Here is a 20796-nt window from a genome sequence, read left to right on the forward strand (position 1 = left end):
AGCTCCGCATCCTACAGGAATGGGCCAGCACGAGTTCCCCACAGTGTCAGTCACAGCGGGGAGGAGACAGGGCCTCAGCATGAGCATAGTGGTGAAACAGAGGGGCAGCAGCTGGGCTCTCAGTCCACGGTGCCCCCAAAGCATACGTTCAGGGCTGTCACAGACACTGTTTGGAATAATATTCTCCCTGGAATGACTCTTGTTTTCTGCAAATCCAGACAGACTCTGGTTTTCACCAAAATTATGCCAGTTCCCAGTGGAATACTCAAAGTAGATGACTGGTGAGCTATCCCCCCCTACCACCATCTTTTTCTCCCAAGGGCTGTAACTTTTCATGCCACTAGTCAAGATAATATTTTCTCATAGAGTCTCAGTCAATGGCAAGCTTTTATTTAAAAAATATATGTCTATTCTTTCATCTGCATGTTTCCAAAGACTCAAGCTCCTCCTGGGCAGCCCGCATGGAGGCCGTGCAGAGGTACTGAAAAGGGAGGCATTGGGTCACCATCACCCAGCAGTGGATTCTTCACAGGGTTACGCTTTGAGTTCTTCACGCTGCTCTCGGTCAATCAGTGGCTGTGATTCTGGTCCAGAAGCCATCCAAGGAGAGCCAGGTTTGAGCCATCCTTAGCTCATACCCAGATGGAACAATTTCCTCAGGAAGGCTGGTCCTCCCCAGTAGCCCCTGTTAAGATGTGACACAGAAAACATGTTTGCATCAGAAAAGACTCCAGCCAGCAGGATGTTAAAAGGGAAGCCAGGCTGCTCACAGAGAATGCTTCTCAGGCCATAGAGCAAGATACGTCTAGTGAGGTAGAAAGAGCCCGTGACTAGGAGCGGGTAACCTGCTTCGAGTCCTGGCTTTGACACTGACTTGCTATGTGAGCCTGAACATGCTGGCTCAATTCAGCAAACCTGGACGAAGCCTCTACTGCATGCAAAGTGCCATCCTCTCTACTTGCATTTGCTCATAAACTAAGTATAGGTCAGGGTTTCTCAACCTCAGCCCTACAGACATTTTGGACCGGATACTTCTTTGTTGTGGGGGCTGCCCTGCTTAGCAGCATCTGTGGCCTCTGCTCACTAGATGCCAGGAGCATCCCCTCCAGTTGTGACAACAAAATATATCTCCAGATATTGTCCAATGTCCCCTGGGGAGCAAAATAATTGCTAGCTGAAAAACACTGGTATTGATATTTTGACTTACTTTTCTCAAAGGGCTTGGGAAAGTCAAATGAGATTTTTCTTTGCAACAAAGAAGAATTAGTAATTTTGTAACTCTATTCACTTAATGACTACTGTGTAACTGTCTCCTTGTGTATTGTCTCATTCATCCCCATCCTGTAAGGAAGGCAACGGGACTTTCATTTTGCAGATAAGAAACTTAAACACAGAGAGTTTAAGCAACTTGCCCTAGGACACACAGCCAACAAACGGCAGACACGTGACTCAAACACAGGTCTGACTCCAAAGCTTATGCTCTTAATCACTATCTTTTCTTTTTCCTATAACATAATAAAACAAAAGTAAGGTAGCAGATGATAAAGTACTTGACATGTCAAAGTGATTTAATATGATGACGATGATTTACCCAGCAGCAAGAGAGAGCCAGAACACAGAAGACAGAGGACTTGCTCACTGTCAGTAGTGAAGAGAAGAGGCTGCACCCGCCAAGGGGTGGGAGCTGGGCTAGAGCTCCCCTCCCTCAGCCAGGGCAGCTTCATTCTCGCGACGTCTGGCTGAGGCTCCAGAACCCTTCTCAGGCTGCCATCACTGATCCCTGAGAATGGCACAGCCAGGTGGGCCCCTCTCACCAGTCCTGCTTTGGGCTTATCTCCTGAAGCTGGAGGGCCTCCTTGAAACAAGTACCCCGCACAAGTCCGTGCCACCTGCTAACAGGTGTGCCTCTCTCCCGGGCGATGCACTCACCTTAGCATCAAGTTCCAATACAGGATGGGCATCATGTCAGCCTTCATGAGGTACATGGAGAGTCTCTCTTTGCCCTGGTCAAAGGGGAAGGTTTCCAGGGGCTGAGCATTGTAGTCGAACTCCGCAAGAATCACACGGTTGTAGCCCGTCACCAGTGGACACGACGTGTAGCCATCGTACTAAAATTGTCCGTGAGACAGAGTTACAAAGTGGCTTTTTTCATGGTGCTACCTCGACACTTTAGAATTTATTATCTACTCTGAGCAGTTGCTATTTTTTGTATATTCTAATTTTTTCTATAGTGAAAAATAGAAATTATATAACAAAAAATATATGAAAGGCAAACCCTGAAGTGCCCATATTAGAGAAACTAAGAAAGCAACAAAATTATGGGAAAACACTGTTTTTGTGCAGAATGGGAGATGGTAAAAGGAGACAGTGATTCTTACAAGGTATACAAACCTTCTTCACTGGTGTTTGATTCTTCATGATCAGAGAAATTGTCCTGTCCAGGATCCCTGACTGGGCAGCTATATGATAAATGGAAAAGTCAGAAAAACATAAGCTTCTAGATTTTCCATGAAACTAATTTGCAAACAACTTTAATGTGAACAAGTTAAGAAGGCTCCATTCCCCATCCCTCTAGAATGTAACCAGAACACAACTCTTCTTACCACCCGAAGTGCTGGCTACCAACAGGGATTCTTCAGGTCACCAAAGGCCCACACAGATATCTCGTAAGTTTGAAACTGAAGAGCCAGCTGCCTCCAACAGAAAGGCCAGCAATTTTAAACAAGAGGACTCTTAAGTGTGGCCCTACCCCAACGCCACTCCCCCTCCTCCTAGGGGCCAATGGGTGTCAGCCTGGTCTGTGCGTCCAGTATCTGGGATGTCCCTGTGACCTGCTTCAGACAGCCTAGATAAGTAGCCCCATGGTGGTCTGGACTGAGGTAAGACACATGGCTGGTGGCAAGTAAAGCCAAGGATGGATTTGTGGCACTTGTGTAAGCATTGCCTAGGGATCCTCAGAGGACCTGGAGAGGCGAACCTAGTGATAAGTGCAGATCCACCTGGGGAAAGCTAGGACTCCTGTTAAATAGACACCCTTATAGAGAAGAGCAAAGAGACTTTCACACAGGTCAAAAGAAATAACGTACAAAGAAGAGCATTCACTGCAGTACTGTTTGAAATAAAACTGAGCTGCAAACGATATACGTATAAATTGTTGATTAATTAAATAAATTCTGGAGCAACAATACAATGGAATATAGGTTGTAAAAAATAGTAATAAGATTAAACTTAAAGAATTTTTAAACATGTAAAAACAATAGGAATGCTCTCTGGCTGGAGGGGGGTTAGAAGCTGAGCAAATGGAAGGCAGGGCTGGGATCAAGACTTTTCACTTACCACTTTTTGTTTAATCATACTTAATATTTTCTATTTGGAACACTGAATAAAGTGTATGTGTATTTGCAGTGGCCAGAAGTTGGGTAATCTGGGCACCACATAGATCACAGGTATTTCCAAATTCATCAGGCTTATGTTAAGAGAAATGTAAATTCAACGTATCTCCCCCAGCAGGGAAGGTATAGCTCAAGTGGCAGAGTGCATGCTTAGCATGCACGAGGTTCTGGGTTCAATCCCCAGTACCTCCTCCCAATATAAATAAATAAACCTAATTACTTCCCCCTCATAAAACAAACAAAATACAAAACAAAGTATCTCCCCCACACTCTACCTATGAATCCCAAAGAGAAAAGATATTCACAGTGGAGCGAACGAATGGGCACCCCTTGACCCAGTGATGAAATCTACCCTCACCAAGGACAAGACAAACCAACAGGGCAGGCTCCTGAGATGACACAGTGGGAGGCACACAGCCTCGCTATGGAGGGTCTTGCCAAAACGTAAAACCTGAATCTGATCATAAGAAAACCACTGGACAACTCTAAACTGTGGATAGTCTGTAAGATAACCAGCCTGGACTCTTCAAAATGCCAATGTCATGAAAGTAAAAAAACAAATGTCAGAGGCCTGTTTCAGATTAAAGAAAACCAAAGAGACACGACAACCAATGCAGAGTACAGAGTGTGGCCCTTGACTGGCTCATGGATTTAAGGGGGATGGGGTGGGGGAGGGAAGGAGGGAAAATTACAAAGGACATTCTTAAGAAAGCTAGAGAAATTCAAACTGGATGGTATATGAGATGATTTTATAATACAATGCTCAGTTTCTTGAGCATGATAATGGCCTTGTCGGTATAGAGGAGAAAGTCCTTTTACTTAGGAGATACAGGTTGAAATATTTGAGGGTGAAGTATCATAATGTCAAAACTTACTTTTGAATGATTCAACCAAAAAATGTGCATAGAGGGATCAAGCAAAATACTGATTTATTGGTTAAGTATTATATTGATCATAAAATATTAATAACTGACTAATACCTGAAGGGCATACAGGCTTTCACTGGACTTTCTTTCAAATTTTTCACAGCTTTGAGATTTTTGAAATAAAAAATTGGGGGGAATGACTATTAATAATGAAAAAGACATTCAGTGGTTTCCTAGGAAGTCCCTCTTAGGTTGAAATAGTCAGCAAAATTAACACAACATGTTCGGCAGGTGCGTAATTCACACAGAAGGCTACCATACCCACCAGCAGGGAGGTTCATGTTTTATAGCTTCTAGAGAAGACAGTGCCTGTCTACAGAGAACAGAATCTAAAAGGCAATTCTCCCCATCACTGCTAGAGCAGAACACTGAGGAGAAGGATTTAGTTTTCCAGGCTGAGGCCTTAATCGTGCACCAATCAGGGCACTCTCCACTGTATCTGTCTTAACAGAACAATTTTCTGGTCCACAAGCTTTCATTGACTTGCATGTGTTTCCTGGGCAAACAAATGCTTCCCTAGTTTTACAGTGTTTTACGGTATTTCAGGCAGAGGGAAAATAATCAGCCTGCCCGGCATGAGGGGCAAAGAAGGCCAGGGAGGTGATCATGGCAGTATGAGAAGTGACAGAAGTCCAGAGAGCTGGAAGAGCAGTCCTTCACTCTAATGCCCCCTCCCCTGAAAACTACCCCTCGGGCGGAGAAAGGGCAGATGAGGTCACGTTACTCTCATGCAAAGCATTCAACACTAGGTTCACCGACGACGTGCTTCTGTGGCTGGGAGCCCAAAGTCATTTTTAGGCCACACAAGTTTCTTTGTTATTAATGAAGACAATGAAATATATCTTCATTAATATAATGAACATATGATGAAATGCCATTTGTGCCCAGCTTTTGTTTTTGTTTTGATGGTGCCTTAGGGTGACATCATCTTGAGTGGGTTGGAAACATGGCTCACTATCTTACCCACAGCGGCGGCGGTCTTTGACGTTGGCAGGTTGGTGCAGTCCCCGATCCCAAACACGTTCGGGTACCGCTTGTGCTGCAGAGTGTCTTTGTCGACGTCCACCCAGCCGGCAGCATCAGCCACGGGACTCGTCTTGAGGACATCTGGTGAGCTCATTGGTGGTGTAACGTGAAGCATCTCATACTACAGAAAAGGAGAGCAGCCCAATTTGTGCTTCTTCCATGATCTCTATAGCACCCCCACCCCGGTCCCACCCCATCTCCCTCACCCATACACTGTCCCGCGGCTGCTCGGAACACTGTACAATTGGTGCTCACACTGATCCACACCCTCTCCAAGATCTTACGTGCTCCCATGCAATGTGGTGATAAAATAAGGGACATGGTCTTCCCGCAAAGACCACGGGATCCCTATGGCAGGAGGCATGGGGAATCCGAAATACTGCAGCGAACCTCACTTTCTAAAAGAACACACTGATGTCTCTATCATCACTAAAACAAAGTGGGTGGTGTATCTCAGTTGCTCTCTCCCTGACCCTCAGCGCTACTTGTAAAGACTGCAAAGAGGTGCTCAGAGTCCCTGAAACTTGTAAAAAGCCATGTGAGAAGCTGGTAAGGGAGCACTGTTCCCAGATATGGGGCAACTCTCCAAATACATAAAGAAAAACCGTCAAAACACCAATTTAAGATGAAAAAAAAAAAAAAAGGACAGTAAGAATATCGGCTAGCACTTTGGAGAAGGAGGGGTCTGCTTCAGCCTTGGGTTTACTGAACTGAGTAGAAGGTGGGGTGGACTTTTCTTTCCAAAACCTCTATCAAGGCAACAGGGCACGGACCTGACCAATCTTGACGGCTCATTTAACTCTTCTGTTTGTTTACGTAATATTTTCTCATTTACCCTTTTATTCTTTACATAGAATATTCTTTTTTTTTCACCTTTAACATTTTTTATTGATTTATAATAATTTTGCAATGTTGTGTCAAATTCCAGTATAGAGCACAATTTTTCAGTTATACATGAATATATATATATATTCATTATCACATTTTTTTCTCTGTGAGCTACCATAAGATCTTGTGTATATTTCCCTGTACTATACAGTATAATCTTGCTTATCTATTTACATAGAATATTCTTTTATTTATAAAGAAAGTTTATTCTTTTAGGTAGTTTTAATAAACTCCATATTGCAATTTCAAATTGATTTAAATGTTCACAGAACACTCATTATGGTGAAAACTTTCACAGCTTCAGACAATCCTACCCTTGTGAGAGTCACCTGCCCTGGGTTTCCCTAAGGAGGCCCGTGCCCTCACCGGGGCATGGCAGTCATTAATGGCAGAGGGAGTCAGGAAGGTGGGTTGTATTTATTCCCACTCTCAGATAATCATAAACTTAATTAACCATAAGAAAGAAAGAGTCTGGCAAATGGGAGCGCTCCTCTGTGAGGTACTCTGGATGGTTCTTCAGGGGCGTGGGTCCCTGAGGCTGGGTCTGTTAATAAACACAGAGACTGAGCACGTGTCTGCAGGACTGTGGGTGGGATGGGCAACAGTCATGACCCACCAACTTACGAAGGCCACGTCTGTATCTCTGCAGTTAACCGGAACCACTTTTTTTAGCTGGGGGCTTACTCTTACCAGTCATCTCTATCTGTTAACGTGCTTGAATTTCACAAATACACATGAATTTCCCACATCTTTTCTAGAAGGTAAGTTAAACATTTCCACATAATCATAAGGGCATGGAATTCGACTTGAGCAGAAGAAACACTAGGGTCCGTGCTACAGATTTATTGAAAATAACATTGGCATTTAGTTGTAGCTTGGTCTTTACCCATTAGTTCCATAATCTGAATCTGATAAATAACTTGGTTCTCCTTCAGTAGCATAAATAACCTACTCAGAATGATGATTTTCAAACTTGAATGTTCATAAGCAGCATCTGGGAGATTTGTGGAAAACGCAGGTTCCTGGGCCCTAAGATTCCAATCCAGTAGGTCTGAGAGAAGCACAGGAATCCACACTTTAACAAAACCCCTAGTGATTCTGAGACATGAAACCCACAGATGACAGTCTTAGCAGCTCTGGCTTGAAGCAACAGGTTCATTTACAATGAAGAATGGAATGCTGCAACCTGGACAAGCCGCTTCACCCCTCCTTATCTAGAAAGAAATGCGCTGCACTAGACAATCTCCAAAATCCCATCCAGTTCTAGGACTCTGTGACATAGAGCAAGTTTAGATTTTTAAAAACATAAGCTACTTGGACCAGTTCACAAGCTCTCTGTGAAGGATCAGAGACTACAGGCTTTGGGGTACATTTAATTCTTTACCGTGGTGGTTCTCAATCCCGGTTACACATGGGAACCATTAGGGGCATTTTTGAAACTCCCAATCCTCAGTCCACACCCCAGACCAATTAATCAAAATCTCTAGGGGTTAGACTCAGGCATCAGCACGTTTTAAAAGCTCTCCAGGTCATTGCAGTGTGCAGCCAGGGCTGAGGGCCACTGCTCTAAAGACTTTTGATAGATTTTTTGAAACTTGTATGTTGAAGAGTAGAACTGGGTCTGGGAAGAAAATCTGACCTGAAATCATACACTTCAAAATGGACACAATCTTCTTTCCTTATAAACCTTTTAGAAGAACAATAACCATTTACTTATCCAAGTCTCCATCTGCAGCCTCAACTACCCACAGCACAGCTGAGAACCAAAGTAAAAAGAACCAAATAACAAAATTATCTTCGGGCATGCAGGCTCACACACTCCGCTCATAAATAGGAGGCTGTGGGCCCTCACACACAGCCCATTTGCTCTAACTTTACTTAGAATTTAACAATTGGCTATTTCATTTCCCAGCCAGTAAAAAAAATAATAAGCAGCAGTTTAAAAGAGCTGAAGGGACCTTCCAAACATGCCTTCAACTGCCTGACAGCCAGGAAAGAAGAAAACTGGAAAACTACAAAGAGGATGCCCACGAAATTAAATAAAGTTCATGTATAACTGAAAAATTGTGCTCTACACTGCAATTTGACACAACATTGTAAAATGATTATAAATCAATAAAAAATGTTAAAAAAAAAAAACAGAGTAGTTTGAGCCCATTTTATAAGGTGATAACTAGCTTTTAACAGCCCACTAGGCCCTATGTAAGAGCTATTCAAAATTATGAGCCTGGGACATCCTGTGACACCAGAAAGCAAGAAGTGCTCAAAGATGTGATGGAAACATGTCACAGGGTCATGGGAGCCATCCTGAAAGGGCCCCTACTGATCAAATCTGGGACAACTTGAGCACCAAAATAATTAAGGAAAATATAAACCACGGTGGGGGTGGCGGGGGAGGAATAGGAATTCATGAGTTCATACTAATAATTAATTGAGAAGAGATGGCTTTTTGCTGACAGGATGCCAAGAGTCTACCAATAAACGTGGTGAAAATGCTGAACTGGAAAATCATCATTTTACAACCATCATAGTAAGGACCAGATTAGACAAAAATCATTAATGGATGTTGTCTAGTGGGAAACTTAAATGAGTAGGGAGTAGGGTATCTGCACGGTCTTGAAGTACCCCCACTCCAACTCCTTAGCAGCAAGGAGGTAAAAGAATAGTAACTATACAGCGGAGAAACTGAACCATATTTTAACTGGTGATCAAAATGAACACCATCAATGAGGGGCAGATGAACACTGTGTGCTTTCCCACGTGATGCCCTGGACGGACACGTCACTGACATGGTAGTTTAGTCTAAAAAGCACAGTCTGACACTCATCACAAGAAAACACAGACAAACCCAAAATGAGGAACATTCTGTTAAGAAATAAAAGTTGTGGGGAGGGGAGCTGTATTACGCCAAAATGTCAGAGTCATGGAAGACAAAGAAAGGCTGTGGAAACCTTCAGCTAAAGAGACCCGAAAATTATATGCAATACTTGCCTGTAGACCGGCTTCTGTCCTAGAGGGGAAAGCGGTACAAATGCTGCCTCTCCATCAACAAAACTAGAACACAAAGTCGTAGACCACAATATTGTGCCCATGCTCAATTTCCAGGGTCGGTAACTGTACTGTGGTTCTGTAAGAGAATACTCCTATCTCTTGGGACATTTACAGTGGACTATTTAGAGGTGAAGGGCCTTGATGTATGATGTGTATAACTCACTTTTAAATGCTTTAGGGAAAATATATTATATTACATTACATTATATTTATAGAGAGAGAGAGAAAGAGAGAAACAGAAAGTGAGATCGATGAAAAAGCAAATGAGGTAAAATTCTATAAGAGAATCTAGGGAAGGTCTATATACAGTTTTATTTTAACTCTTTTTATTTTTGCAACTTCTCTAAGTTTGAGATTATCTCCAAATAAAAGTTTTTTAAACTATGACCTTGAGTCATTAGCAACATTTTAAATGATTGTCATTACACACCATTTAAGAAAGGAAAGATGTGTGCGATACATTGCAGAAAGAGCTTGCAGTAAAAAGCTTAAAATATGATGTTAAGATGTTTAGAAAATTAGTCTTTGGTTCAATTCAAAATTTCTTTTTACGGAATCCTTCATTCCTCTAAAAATGCTGAATGAATCAAATGCAACTGTGTCTTGTTTTCTCACTGCTAACAGCCCTTGCCAGAATGACAAACAAACGATGCCTCTGTGCACCTTCTCCAGATGCCTTTACATCTTGCTGTTGATGTACTTTTCCCCCTTCACAGAAGAAGAAACAGACACATAGAAGCCAAACCCATACACAAAGGCAAGCTCTTTTCAAACAGGGTGTGGCTCAGCCGGATCTTTCACAGATTTCTAAGCATCTCCTTTGATGCACAGGTGAAAGGTGTCTGAAGACAGCCTCTTCCACAAGTGAAAGACACCCATCCTTGAACCACCCACAAGCAGCGCTGATTCTCACAAACCATAAACTGAGACAAGCCCCAAGTCCTGCATTTAAGGAGCCCTTCCCAAACTCCAGGCTTTAACTGAAGCTGTGAAATGTTTTCAGCTGCTTCAAGTGACTCAGCGCCAAGTAGACACAAAAGAGAATAAAAATTCACTTGGTACCAGAAGGTGAACCCTCCTCATCTCCCATAGACACAACCTCATCTCTTTCTCTTCCCCATTCATTTTGGTTACCTTCTCGCCTATCACAGCCCTAAGATGCTCACTGTAACCAGCCTCCAAAAGCACATGATGATGACAATGCATAAGGAAGAGGCAGCCTCCCTGCCACCTGCATTTGAGTCACTGCTCAGCTGACCGCTTAACCTCAACACTCACTGATATCACTTGAGTCTCTCCAGGGTTGTTCAGATTCTCAAAAACAGCCTCTTGTTTATCAGCTCGGACTTCAACGAGGTTCTGCTTGTAGTTAACGGTGAGGTTCCTCTCCTGGATGATCTCCTGCAGGGCATCTGCATACTTCTTGACCCCAAAAATTGCCCCAAGAGAAGTGTTGAAAATGATATTGGCCTTGGATCGCTTCCCCACCTGAGCAAAAGGAAAGGATAGAAACAACCAACATCAAAGCATTGCTCCAGCCACTTTTTTTTTTAAACCTAAACAAGAATTAAAACCCTCAGAAGAGACCTCGCCAGCTTTCTCCATCACTGTGCACTGGTGTGGTGGGATGTGGACCAATCCACTCCTCCTTCTGATCTTCCGTCAGTGACACAGCAACTAAGCGCACACTTGAGTCAGGGGTGGAGGTGGGTACCGTTCAGCGAGGGCCAGAGACAAAGGTCAAATCCAAGAGAAGACAGAATTGAATTGTTTATTCATATATTCATTTGTTGATTCACTCAATAAATAGTTAATGAAGTCCGGAGTCCGGGTACTGTTCTAGGTGCTGAGGGGACAGAAGTGAACAAAACAAAGTTCCCCTCCCTTTGGCTCGTACACTGTACTATTGTTCATGTGTCTCAGAGAGGCCAGTCTTCTCCCAGGTGCCTAGGATCTCATGGCACCTGAAAGAGAAACGTCGTCTCAGGCCATCTAAGACTTGGGAGATGTTACACAAAAGAGAATTCTGGGAGGGAAGAAAGCTAGTCTCTTACTCTATTCCTCTGTTCAGCTCCTTTTAGGATGTGCTTACCTGGATCGCACTATTTGAAAGAAGCTGAGTAGGCAAGAACCTCAAAAGGCTGTGCCAACCCAGAATTCTCATGACCCGGAATGACCTTTCTTAGAAACAGCAGCAATGGTGGACCTGTTCCTCGACTCTCCCCGCCAGGGCTGGAGCCGGTCTACATGACCCAGGTGAAGGCCCTCCCAGTGCCAGCTCCGAGCATCCATTCAACACCTCTTCAGCCCCCCTCCCCCTCCCCTCTGCACACCTGTCCCTTTACAGAACTACAGGCTGCTTTGAATTCTGCCACTGTCTCCCACCAAAGCACGCTTTGTAAACCAACTGCAACATCCCACACAAGGGCAGGAGGGCGAAAGCAGCTTCCCGGCTGAGCTGTGCACGCCTGAGGGTGTCTGAGGAATGCTGAGAAAGCGTCCCCACCCAAATACCTCTTGCCACTAAGGTCTGAAGTTCTACGTGAACATTTTTTGCCTTTAGGATTGTCATCAAGAGCCAGAAAATATTCATAACATTGAACTTGAGTCGGAGCAGCTGAGGATATTATTACATATAAAAATGAAAAACGTGCAACTGTGTAACTCCATAGAAATACTTAAACAATCTAACACATCTCCCCAGTGGTTTTTGATACACACATTTAAAAGTATGTTACAAAGACTATTTAATATCCCGTAATACATCCAAAATTTGTATTACAGCATAATTATAATTACGTTTTAAAACACACGTACAGGGGAATAGTGGAAGGACATGTCAAATTGGTGACGGCAGCTATGCCAAAGCAACTGGACTATGAGTGACTTCTTCCTATCTTCTATTTTACCAATTTCTAATTATATGATTTTGTATGTTTGTAATAAAAATTGAGAAATAAAAAAGGTATTGACATGGATAAAAAGGGAATTCTGGCAGTCACTGAACTGATGATTCTGCCATCTGCTCCCCTTATCTCTGCCCCTGCAAAGGAAGCATACCTTCCTGAAGTAGGCTTCGGATAAATACATGATCTTCTGTGGGGCCCCGGCACACTTTACTGGAGTATTGGGGAAGGTAAAGATGGCATTGCCTTCCTTGAAGTCCTGTAGAGCTTTCCACGTCTTCTCTACCGTCTTGACTGAATAATTGGACCCTATTTTGGGATGGGCAAAACCTTCAGGGAGGCCTTTAATCTGCAACAAAGCACACAAAGAAATTATTTTTTAACAAAAGTGTAAACAGAGTCCATGTTTCGGGTCCTAGTACTCTGTCAATTCTACAACCTGTCAAATATTTCAGCACAATTATTAGCCCCCAGGACTCACACACAGTGGAGCAGGCAGGTGGATGAGGGGTCTGCCAAGACCAGAGCTGGATGCCTGGAGTCCCCTGTCAATCCGCAGAACATCTCGGCCTCCCTGGCCTGAAGACCAGGATTTGAACATATCCCACCATCTGAGTGAGGACAAGAAGCCAGTCGTACCTCCTTCTTGGAGAACCAGCTGCCTTACTAGGAAGAAGAATGACAGGCAGGACCAAGAGCCATACTGTCAGTAATAACAAACTTTAATTACCCTGTATTAGGCTGCATAGATCAAGCTCTTGGTAAAGGCAGGTAATTAAAAGCATGGACTTGGGAACCCCACAGACCTGGCTTGAGACCTGGTGTTTCTACTTAGGAGTGGTGTGACCCTGGGTAAATTACCCAATAGCTCAGCTGGTGGGTCTCAAAGTACAGTCCCCAGAACGGCACCAGTTGGGGACTTGCTAGAAATCCAAATTATCAGGCCCCACCCTAAACCTACTGAACCAGAAACTTGGGGACAAGCCCAGAAGTCTGCTCCCACAGGCCATCCAGGTGACCCTGTCGCATACTGAGCAGCTTATGTGCATCACCTGTAAAACGGGGATAAAAGGAACTGCTTCATGGGACTCCTGGCAGGAGCAAAGGAGACCACGTGTGTAAAGTGACTGGAAAAATGACACGTACATGGTGACTGCTCCATACGTGTATTCAGTGTAGTCCTGCCAGGAAGGGTAATTGGGCCCTTGCCTTAAATGCTGGAAGGTTCATACAGCACAATGAGGATGGCGCAGGGCGAGTAAAGGGACTCAGGCATGAGCAGGGAACCATCGTAAAATCACCAAGATGGGCTGGTCCTTCAGAACCCCCCCGGGCTGTTCTCAGGCTGTGGGGCGCCCACCTGCAGAGTCACCCTACACCTATCCCTCAGGTCCCGAGGAAACAGAGTCCTACGGTCTCCCCCATTATACTCACATCAAACAGCAACTAGTCCTCTGATAACTGACTAGATCTCCTGCTACAGTTTAAGTAGCTGTGATATGAGTAGTCACAACAATAATAGCCACTATTATAAAGCCGCCCCGCACTGTAACGTTCCTGCAGTTCTGCGTCTGTGCTGGGATTCACTATGCTCGTGACACCCCGCTGAGGGAGGGAAGCATTGCCGGTCCATAGACATAGATGAGCAAACTGCAGAAGAGCAAGCGTGAGAGAGCCACCTACCACCTTCTAGTCACCGAGGCCCCTGACCGCTGCCGAGGGCTCCCCCCACAGGACCGCCGTGCTTCCCGGCTCCCAAAGCGAAAGTCACCTTCCAAGAGCTAAACAGCTGATCTCTTACTGTTTTCATTATTTTTATCTAGTCTGAAGAAGTTGTTGTTAAGGGAAAAAGGTGACAAAAAGTTCCTTTTAGGGAGATGGGTGATGACCCCCCATTGAGTCCAAGTTGCTTCCCTGGGAACTCTGAATCTGAAGGGGCAGGGAGAGTCTGAGAAAGAGATGAGAACCGACCCCGCACTTTGGCTGCACAGCAATAGGCTGTAGGGTGGGAGCTGTGGACTGTCCTGTCGCACTGAGCAGACAGTGAGCAGGGCGCCGTGCGGCACAGCCTACCTGGAGCTGGTGGGAGAAACAGGCAGAGGCAGCTCAGAGAGGCTGCCTCGGCTCCAACAGAACCCAGATCAGAGATCCAGCCCTTCCGGAGGCCCAGCTACCTTCCTGCCCTTGAGATCCACACACCTTGGTATCCTCATTGAATAAATCCCCGTTTTGTTTGCACTAACTTGAGTAGTTTTCTACCATCTGCAAAGAGCGCCAAGTAACACAGTAGCCCTGGTAACGTTACTCACATTCTTGTAGCCTCAGTTTCCTTAACTACTAAGAGGAGATAAAAATACCTACTTCACAAGTAGCTGTGAGAAGTCAACATGAGATTCCTAGCATGGTCCCTGGCACAGAGGAGAGACCCCACAGGAACAGCTACTTTTAAATACTGTTGTTTCTTGCTTTACTGCAAGAAGCTGTGAAGACCTCTCAGCACTGATCTCTTCACACAGTCCTCCTCACATGGCACAGGGCTGCCAGGAAGACAGGACCATGGAGATGGGCTCTCCTTGCTAAGTCAACACTGGCGTGGCTTCTGAGAAGCAAGGACCTCCCAGAAACTGTAAGTGGCATCTTTGTCCGTGGAGTCTGCTCCATAGCTGGTTGCTCTGAGACTCACGACCATGGCGCCAAACTCATGACATCTTCACACCAATTCATGGCTTCTCTGGACTGTCACAGAACACATCCCAGGTCTTTTTCACTACCCCTACCTTGGACATGTCATGATTCTGGTTTTTTACCAAGAAACACACTTCAAAGACCTAACTGATCCAACTCAGATAGGCCTTCGCCTGGACCACATTCCTGAAACTTGTGACCTGGTCATCACTTTGCTTTTCTGTGCTCCAACTGTTTATCCACCTTCCCCAACAAGTTTCTGGAAATCACAATTACTAACTTACTCCATTATGTTTTAGAAAATTAAATTTGAATCTCACAGTTGTCAGAGGGCATCTGGCTCCCTAGCTCACTGAAGAGGGATGTCTAAGGAACCCCTAGGGTAGCCTTTATATTGTATCAGCCACTCCATACCAAAACACCCAGCCTCTATGCAACAGAACTCAGACATCCTTCCAGGGACTGATAAACTAACTGTGGGTATTCTACCCTTAAAGTCTGCTTAGGAATTTATAAGCCAGATCTTACTTTCAAAGGAAAATTTAATCTGTAATACAGTCAACTCAGTCCTACACAGAAAGCTAGTTTTTCTTTTAAGTGTGGAAAAGGCTGCTGTTTTGAAAGAATTACCATCAGGCCATCAGTGTGCAGAATTCTGATTAAAGCTTAAAGCTAGACCGTATCATTATCAGTGACAGACTCTTAGAGAAGACTTTTTTAAAACCACAAAAAGGCTGCTAAGAAAAACCTAGAAGAGGATTTCTTAATACACTTTCCTGTCAAAGAGAATATAAAGCAACTAACTGTAGTTTTGATCTTGGCTTAAGTAGGCCAGTGTACCATGGAAGTTTAAAACAGTACCTTCTCATAGTCCAGCTGGATTCCGAGAGCAATGATAAGATATTTATAGGAGATCTGCAATACAAAACAATGACATTTTAGACCAGGACCCAAAAAGTGGCAGCCTTAGGGCTGACTCAGACCCCAGAAGTGTGTGGCCAACATTGTGTTTCCCTTTTTTGACGTGACTGACTTGGGGCTGAGGGTAGTGAGCAGGGCAGCAGGCAGGGACCCAGGCTCCAGGTCCCCATCTTGCCCACCTCACACCTCCCCGCTCCACAAATACTCCATCACCTGCCTGGCCCCTGGGAGCGTGAGATGCCTGTTTTTCAGACAGAGGACAACAGCAGAGGCCCCAGTTATTTGCGCAGTGCCTGTGTTAACACTTTTTCATGTTGAAGGGTGGGAGGATGGCTTTCTAATCTTAAAACCACCAACCTTCTTTAAAATCTGTGGGGTAATGTGTGAATCCCAAGCAAATCTAAACTGTTGTATGGATTGGATCAATATCTTAACTGAAAAGTGGCTCTTTTGAGGGTCACTGAGAAGGATGTGATGTAAGCTACCTGATCTTACTCAATGATCTGTTTGGAATTTAAAACTCCCCTCTTTAAATACAGGCATTGTGTTTATTCATGCTAAGGGCGAAAATACCCATATTTATTGTGATGGAAATGTGGGTTTGGGACCAGGAAGGAAGACAAGTTGAATGAAAGTATAAACAAGAAGGATGTAAAGTAAAAAAATTTGCCTAGAAAACTGGAGAATGATTGCAGTGAACACCTCGAGTCCAGAACCACAGCGGGTGACTGCCACAGTCTTGTACCAGACAAAGATGCAGAGCGGTGAGCAGGGCAGACCACCCTGGGAGAGAGGGGACTCTAAGACCTGAGAGTGCTTGGCTTGGCCTGGGGAGCTGATGGGGGCAAGTCGCTGAAGAGGTCCTGCCCTGGGACCCAGGAGACTCAGCTCCAAGGTCACCTCCACAGCAAGGCCTCCCCATGACTCAGTCCCCCTCCTTGCTGGCCCCTCCCGGGAGCTCCCTTAGCACAATGTACACAATGCTTTATATCACTTGTCGGGTTATAAAGTAGCAAAGCCCTCCCCCACTACGTCAAACACTCCCAGAGGATAAAGGTGATGTCTTATTCCTCATAGTCCTAGGATCTGGCAGTCACTAGATTCAAGAGAGGAACTCACTAATGTTTGTTGGATGAAAGGATAGGTGGATGGTTGATTTCAGTTAATGTGAAAAATAGTTTATCAAAGTGGACAGATAATATATACATCTTCTGTATGATTTGCCTCCCCATAGAGACTAGGTGCCCTTAAATTTCTTATTCTGTAGAAAAGTGTACTGGGCTCATTAAATGGCTGAGTGAACAGTGTTGAGTCTTCAGGATGTGAGGTCAGAGACAGCATGGGGTCCGGAGGCGATGTTCTACAGGTAAAACATACGAACATTGTCAACAAGAAAAGCCTTGGGTTTGCGTATGCCTTGATGGCTCTGTTAGAGCATAATATTGATTATTTTTAAGAACAAGTAACAGATTAAGCTTAAGATCATTTTTTTAAAAATCACTGAGGAAGAATAAACCCTAAAGTAGCAAAGGACAAAAAGAAAGCCTCAAGCCTTTTGAATGAGTTTAAGCTTCCAGGCCAGATGACCTTAACTCTAAGGAACTGCAAAAACTTGTAGACAAAATTTTTGAGCAATTTCAGAGAACAGTGCAGACCTTGCCAGAAACCTAAATATGGGCAAGTGTTCTCATTTTATATAGGGGTGAGGGAGGTAAATTCTGACACTAATGGCTTAGTAAACAGGATGTTTATCCATTTTGAAATTCCAGGCACATCTACTAAACAGATGCGTCTTAAAATTTTAGAACAAGAAGAGCAACAACATGGATTCACAGATCGCAAACCTCTGCTGGCTGGAGTGGATACTCGATAAATACTTCCTTTTCCTTTTTTTCCCATGTATTCATTAAAAAATAATAACAGCAACATTTCTTGAGTGCTCACTTTGTACAAGGCACTGTTCTGAATGTTTTACATGTTTTAATTCATTTAATCCTCACAACAACCCAATGAAGTAGGTATTATTAGTAGCATAGTTTTATAAATGAAGAAACTGAGACACAACTGGATCACAAAGATTTACTGAACACCTTCTATGTGACAGATATTGTGCCAGCTCCTGGATCTACAACACTGAACAAGAAAGACCCAGTTCCTACTCCTCCAGAACTCAGTCTACTGGGCAAGACAGGCATTATCAGATAATCATACAAACAATTACTGAACCACAGAATGCTGTGATGGGACATCAAGGGGGAACCTAACTAGTCTGGTAGGTCAGGGAAAGGTTGCCTGAAGAGGTCATATCTAAGCTAAAGATGAGTAGGAGTTAGCTAGGGGAAGAGGTGGAAATGGCATGTGCAAATGTCCTGGGGAAGAAGGAGACCAAGGTATTTGATGAAATGAGAGCTCAGTGTGCTGGAGTAGGAACAAGGAAGAGAATATAACCAGGTTAAGACTTGAGAAGGAGCAAGGACCAGTCTATACAGGGCCTGTGGGACACATTCCAGACAAACAGACTCCTGGGTCAGGAAGAGTCAGAGACACATTGAGTCTGGATTTCAGCAGTACCTTCAACTCAGCCTTTCACACTGTAAACAGGATTGGAAAGTGTAAACAAAGATTTGGTAAATTTTTGAATTATCTTCAAAAGATACTGATTGATTTACATAAGCTAGAAAAAGTTGTCTAGGGACATGTTAAATAATTAAAACCTGGAACTTAAATGAAGCCATCATGGAAAATGGCTAGGAAAAATTGCTAATCGGGTGTCAGAATCACAGATCCAAAAGATCCAGGCAAGTTGGGAAAAACCAACAAGATGAGACATTATATGTAGGTTTCTGATATCTGGCTATGGAAGACTTCTGTTTAAAATATCCTGGACGAAAGTCTTACTAGCTTTACCAACTTCTTTCTCAGCCCTAAAACAAGACACTACAGCTATCCCAAAGGTCTAGGCCTTAGATGTCTACGCAGGGCTCAGAAGTGAGAAAACCTACCAGTGCCTTTCAGTCTCAAGAGATGACACAAGTTTGTGGTTCTTAAGACGTACACAAACCCAACCATAAGGACTCTGAGCAATTCCTGTAATGCAAAGGGGTCTGACTAGGAGGCAAGCACTGCTGCACAAAGGGGTGATGTGTATTTTAGGATACAAGTCTGCTGGCCCTGTGAGCTGGCAGCAGACAGGCAAGGGAAATAAGCCCCAAAGCTCAGTCTTGTGAATTGAGAACCATTTTGTGTTTAATTCAGCCTGCTTTCCTGAAGATACAGGGAAATAAGGAAGTTTGTCAACAGGGGGAAAATAAGATATATTTTAAAATTTAATGTAAATAAATAAGTATGTATATATTTTAGGATGGGGGATGACTGACTTGACAGTAGATCATGTGAAAAAAAGGCCCAGTGGTTTGAACTGACCTCTGGCCCAGCACGAATCAGCATTATGATCGTTGTCGCTTGGCAAATGCTGCTTGGACTATACCCAGTTGTGGGAGAGAATGGTCCCACTCTATTCAGGGTGGTTCTGTAGCACTGGCTACTCTTCCAGGCACCTCTTGGGGCCACAGATCCTGGGGGCACTAACAAGCCAGATGACGTCCAAAGCAGGGTAAAGGGGGTAGGGAGGGGACTGGAGACCATGAAATATGAGGAAAGTAGGGACAGGGGGACGAGTCAACATGAAGAGAAGACTAAGACAGACTGTAAGAGCCATCTTCAAATAGTTGGAAGGTTTCTCCTCAGAAAAGAGAGAAGGCATTCTCTCCCACGCTGTAGCAAGAATAAGGAACAAGACAGGTATTATGGCCAAAAACACTCCTGGAGGCCCAAGAAAAAGCAAAAAAAAAAAAAAAAAAAAGAGGCTACAGGAAAGTGGATTCTGACTTATTAAAGGCAGAACTCTCACATAACCTGTCTGTCTAAAAAAATGAAGAGGGATGACTTGTCAGAGATGTCCTTGGCTCTTGGATACACAAATACTCCCCCATTTTAAATCCAACCCCCTACCCTCACATGCCCCAATCCCAGTAACTTAGCTCTATTTTTTTAAATTAATATTCATCACCTTCTAACACACTATATAACCACTTATTATGTCTGTTTATTGTGTCTCCTCCTCCCTTAGAATATAAAATCCAGGACAATAAGGATTTTTGCCTATTTTTGTTCACTTGTATATCCCTAAAATTATACCTAGGCTTTAGTAGGTGCTTAATAAATATTGAGAAAGGGAGGCAGGCAGGAAGGAAGGGAAGGAGGGAGGGAAAAAAGGAAGGAAGGAAGACCGGCCAGAAGGTAGGCAGAAATCTTGACCAAGGTTCAGGGAAAGGCTACAAAGAATCTCTAAACTCCTTGAAATTAAATTAGGATATATAAGCATTTTTCTAGAGCAGGCTAAGATCCCTGCTCAGAAAGATCCATGACTAAAGGAAGGCTGAAGATGCCTGCAGCCAGTGGTTCCTGCTTAGGGCAAGGTTGGATCCCCACCAACTCTCAGTTCCACAGTTATGTGACAATGCCAGAGTGCCCAATATGGGGGAGACGGGTCAGGGTATTAAGACCAAGAACACCTGAGGGCCCAAGAACCACGGGAGCCGGGAACAGGCCAGGTGCAGCACGAGGGCCGTCCCGTGCTCAGCAGCATATCAGGGGACAAGACGCTGCTGATGCCTTCTGAGCCTGTCTTCTCACCATCCTGCCCTCATCCCCTCAGTCAAACACTACGGTTTCTGAAAAGCTTCGATCCCTGGATGGTGGGGGTGGGAGGAGACTCCCAAATGGTGCTGAGCAATTATGAGCCTCAAGCTGCAGCAGCAGCAGTTCTTGGCCCAGACACCAACCACGGTCACCTGGTTCCCTTACAACTCTGGCAGAGCGCCCCCTAGAGTGACTGGGATGGATGCTTTCCAACATCCCCCTCCTCTGCAGGGCCAGTTGTCAGGTGGAGAAGAGGTCTGCTTCAAAAGAAAAAGGAGGGAAGTACCTGGTATTTTAACA

At 44.2% G+C, this 20796-nt stretch overlaps 1 protein-coding gene across 2 annotated transcripts in view; it reads right to left on the reverse strand.

The window, feature by feature from the left end:
- Positions 1-368: 368 nt before the first annotated feature.
- The window catches only part of SQOR (sulfide quinone oxidoreductase), a 42318-nt gene continuing 21890 nt past the window's right edge, over positions 369-20796 (reverse strand). The window contains exons 4-10 of one of the 2 annotated variants that reach the window (XM_010998685.3): positions 15736-15789; positions 12344-12538; positions 10562-10771; positions 5282-5465; positions 2392-2459; positions 1930-2108; positions 369-685 (exon numbers count right to left, since the gene is read on the reverse strand). In XM_010998685.3, coding sequence (XP_010996987.1) covers positions 628-685; positions 1930-2108; positions 2392-2459; positions 5282-5465; positions 10562-10771; positions 12344-12538; positions 15736-15789 — 948 coding nt within the window. In that variant the 3' untranslated portion in view covers positions 369-627. The remainder of the gene's footprint in view (positions 686-1929; positions 2109-2391; positions 2460-5281; positions 5466-10561; positions 10772-12343; positions 12539-15735; positions 15790-20796) is intronic. The other variant, XM_064485633.1, reaches the window with a different exon arrangement.

The sequence above is a fragment of the Camelus dromedarius genome, chromosome 5, assembly GCF_036321535.1.
Source record: "Camelus dromedarius isolate mCamDro1 chromosome 5, mCamDro1.pat, whole genome shotgun sequence".
NCBI classification, from domain to species: domain Eukaryota; kingdom Metazoa; phylum Chordata; class Mammalia; order Artiodactyla; family Camelidae; genus Camelus; species Camelus dromedarius.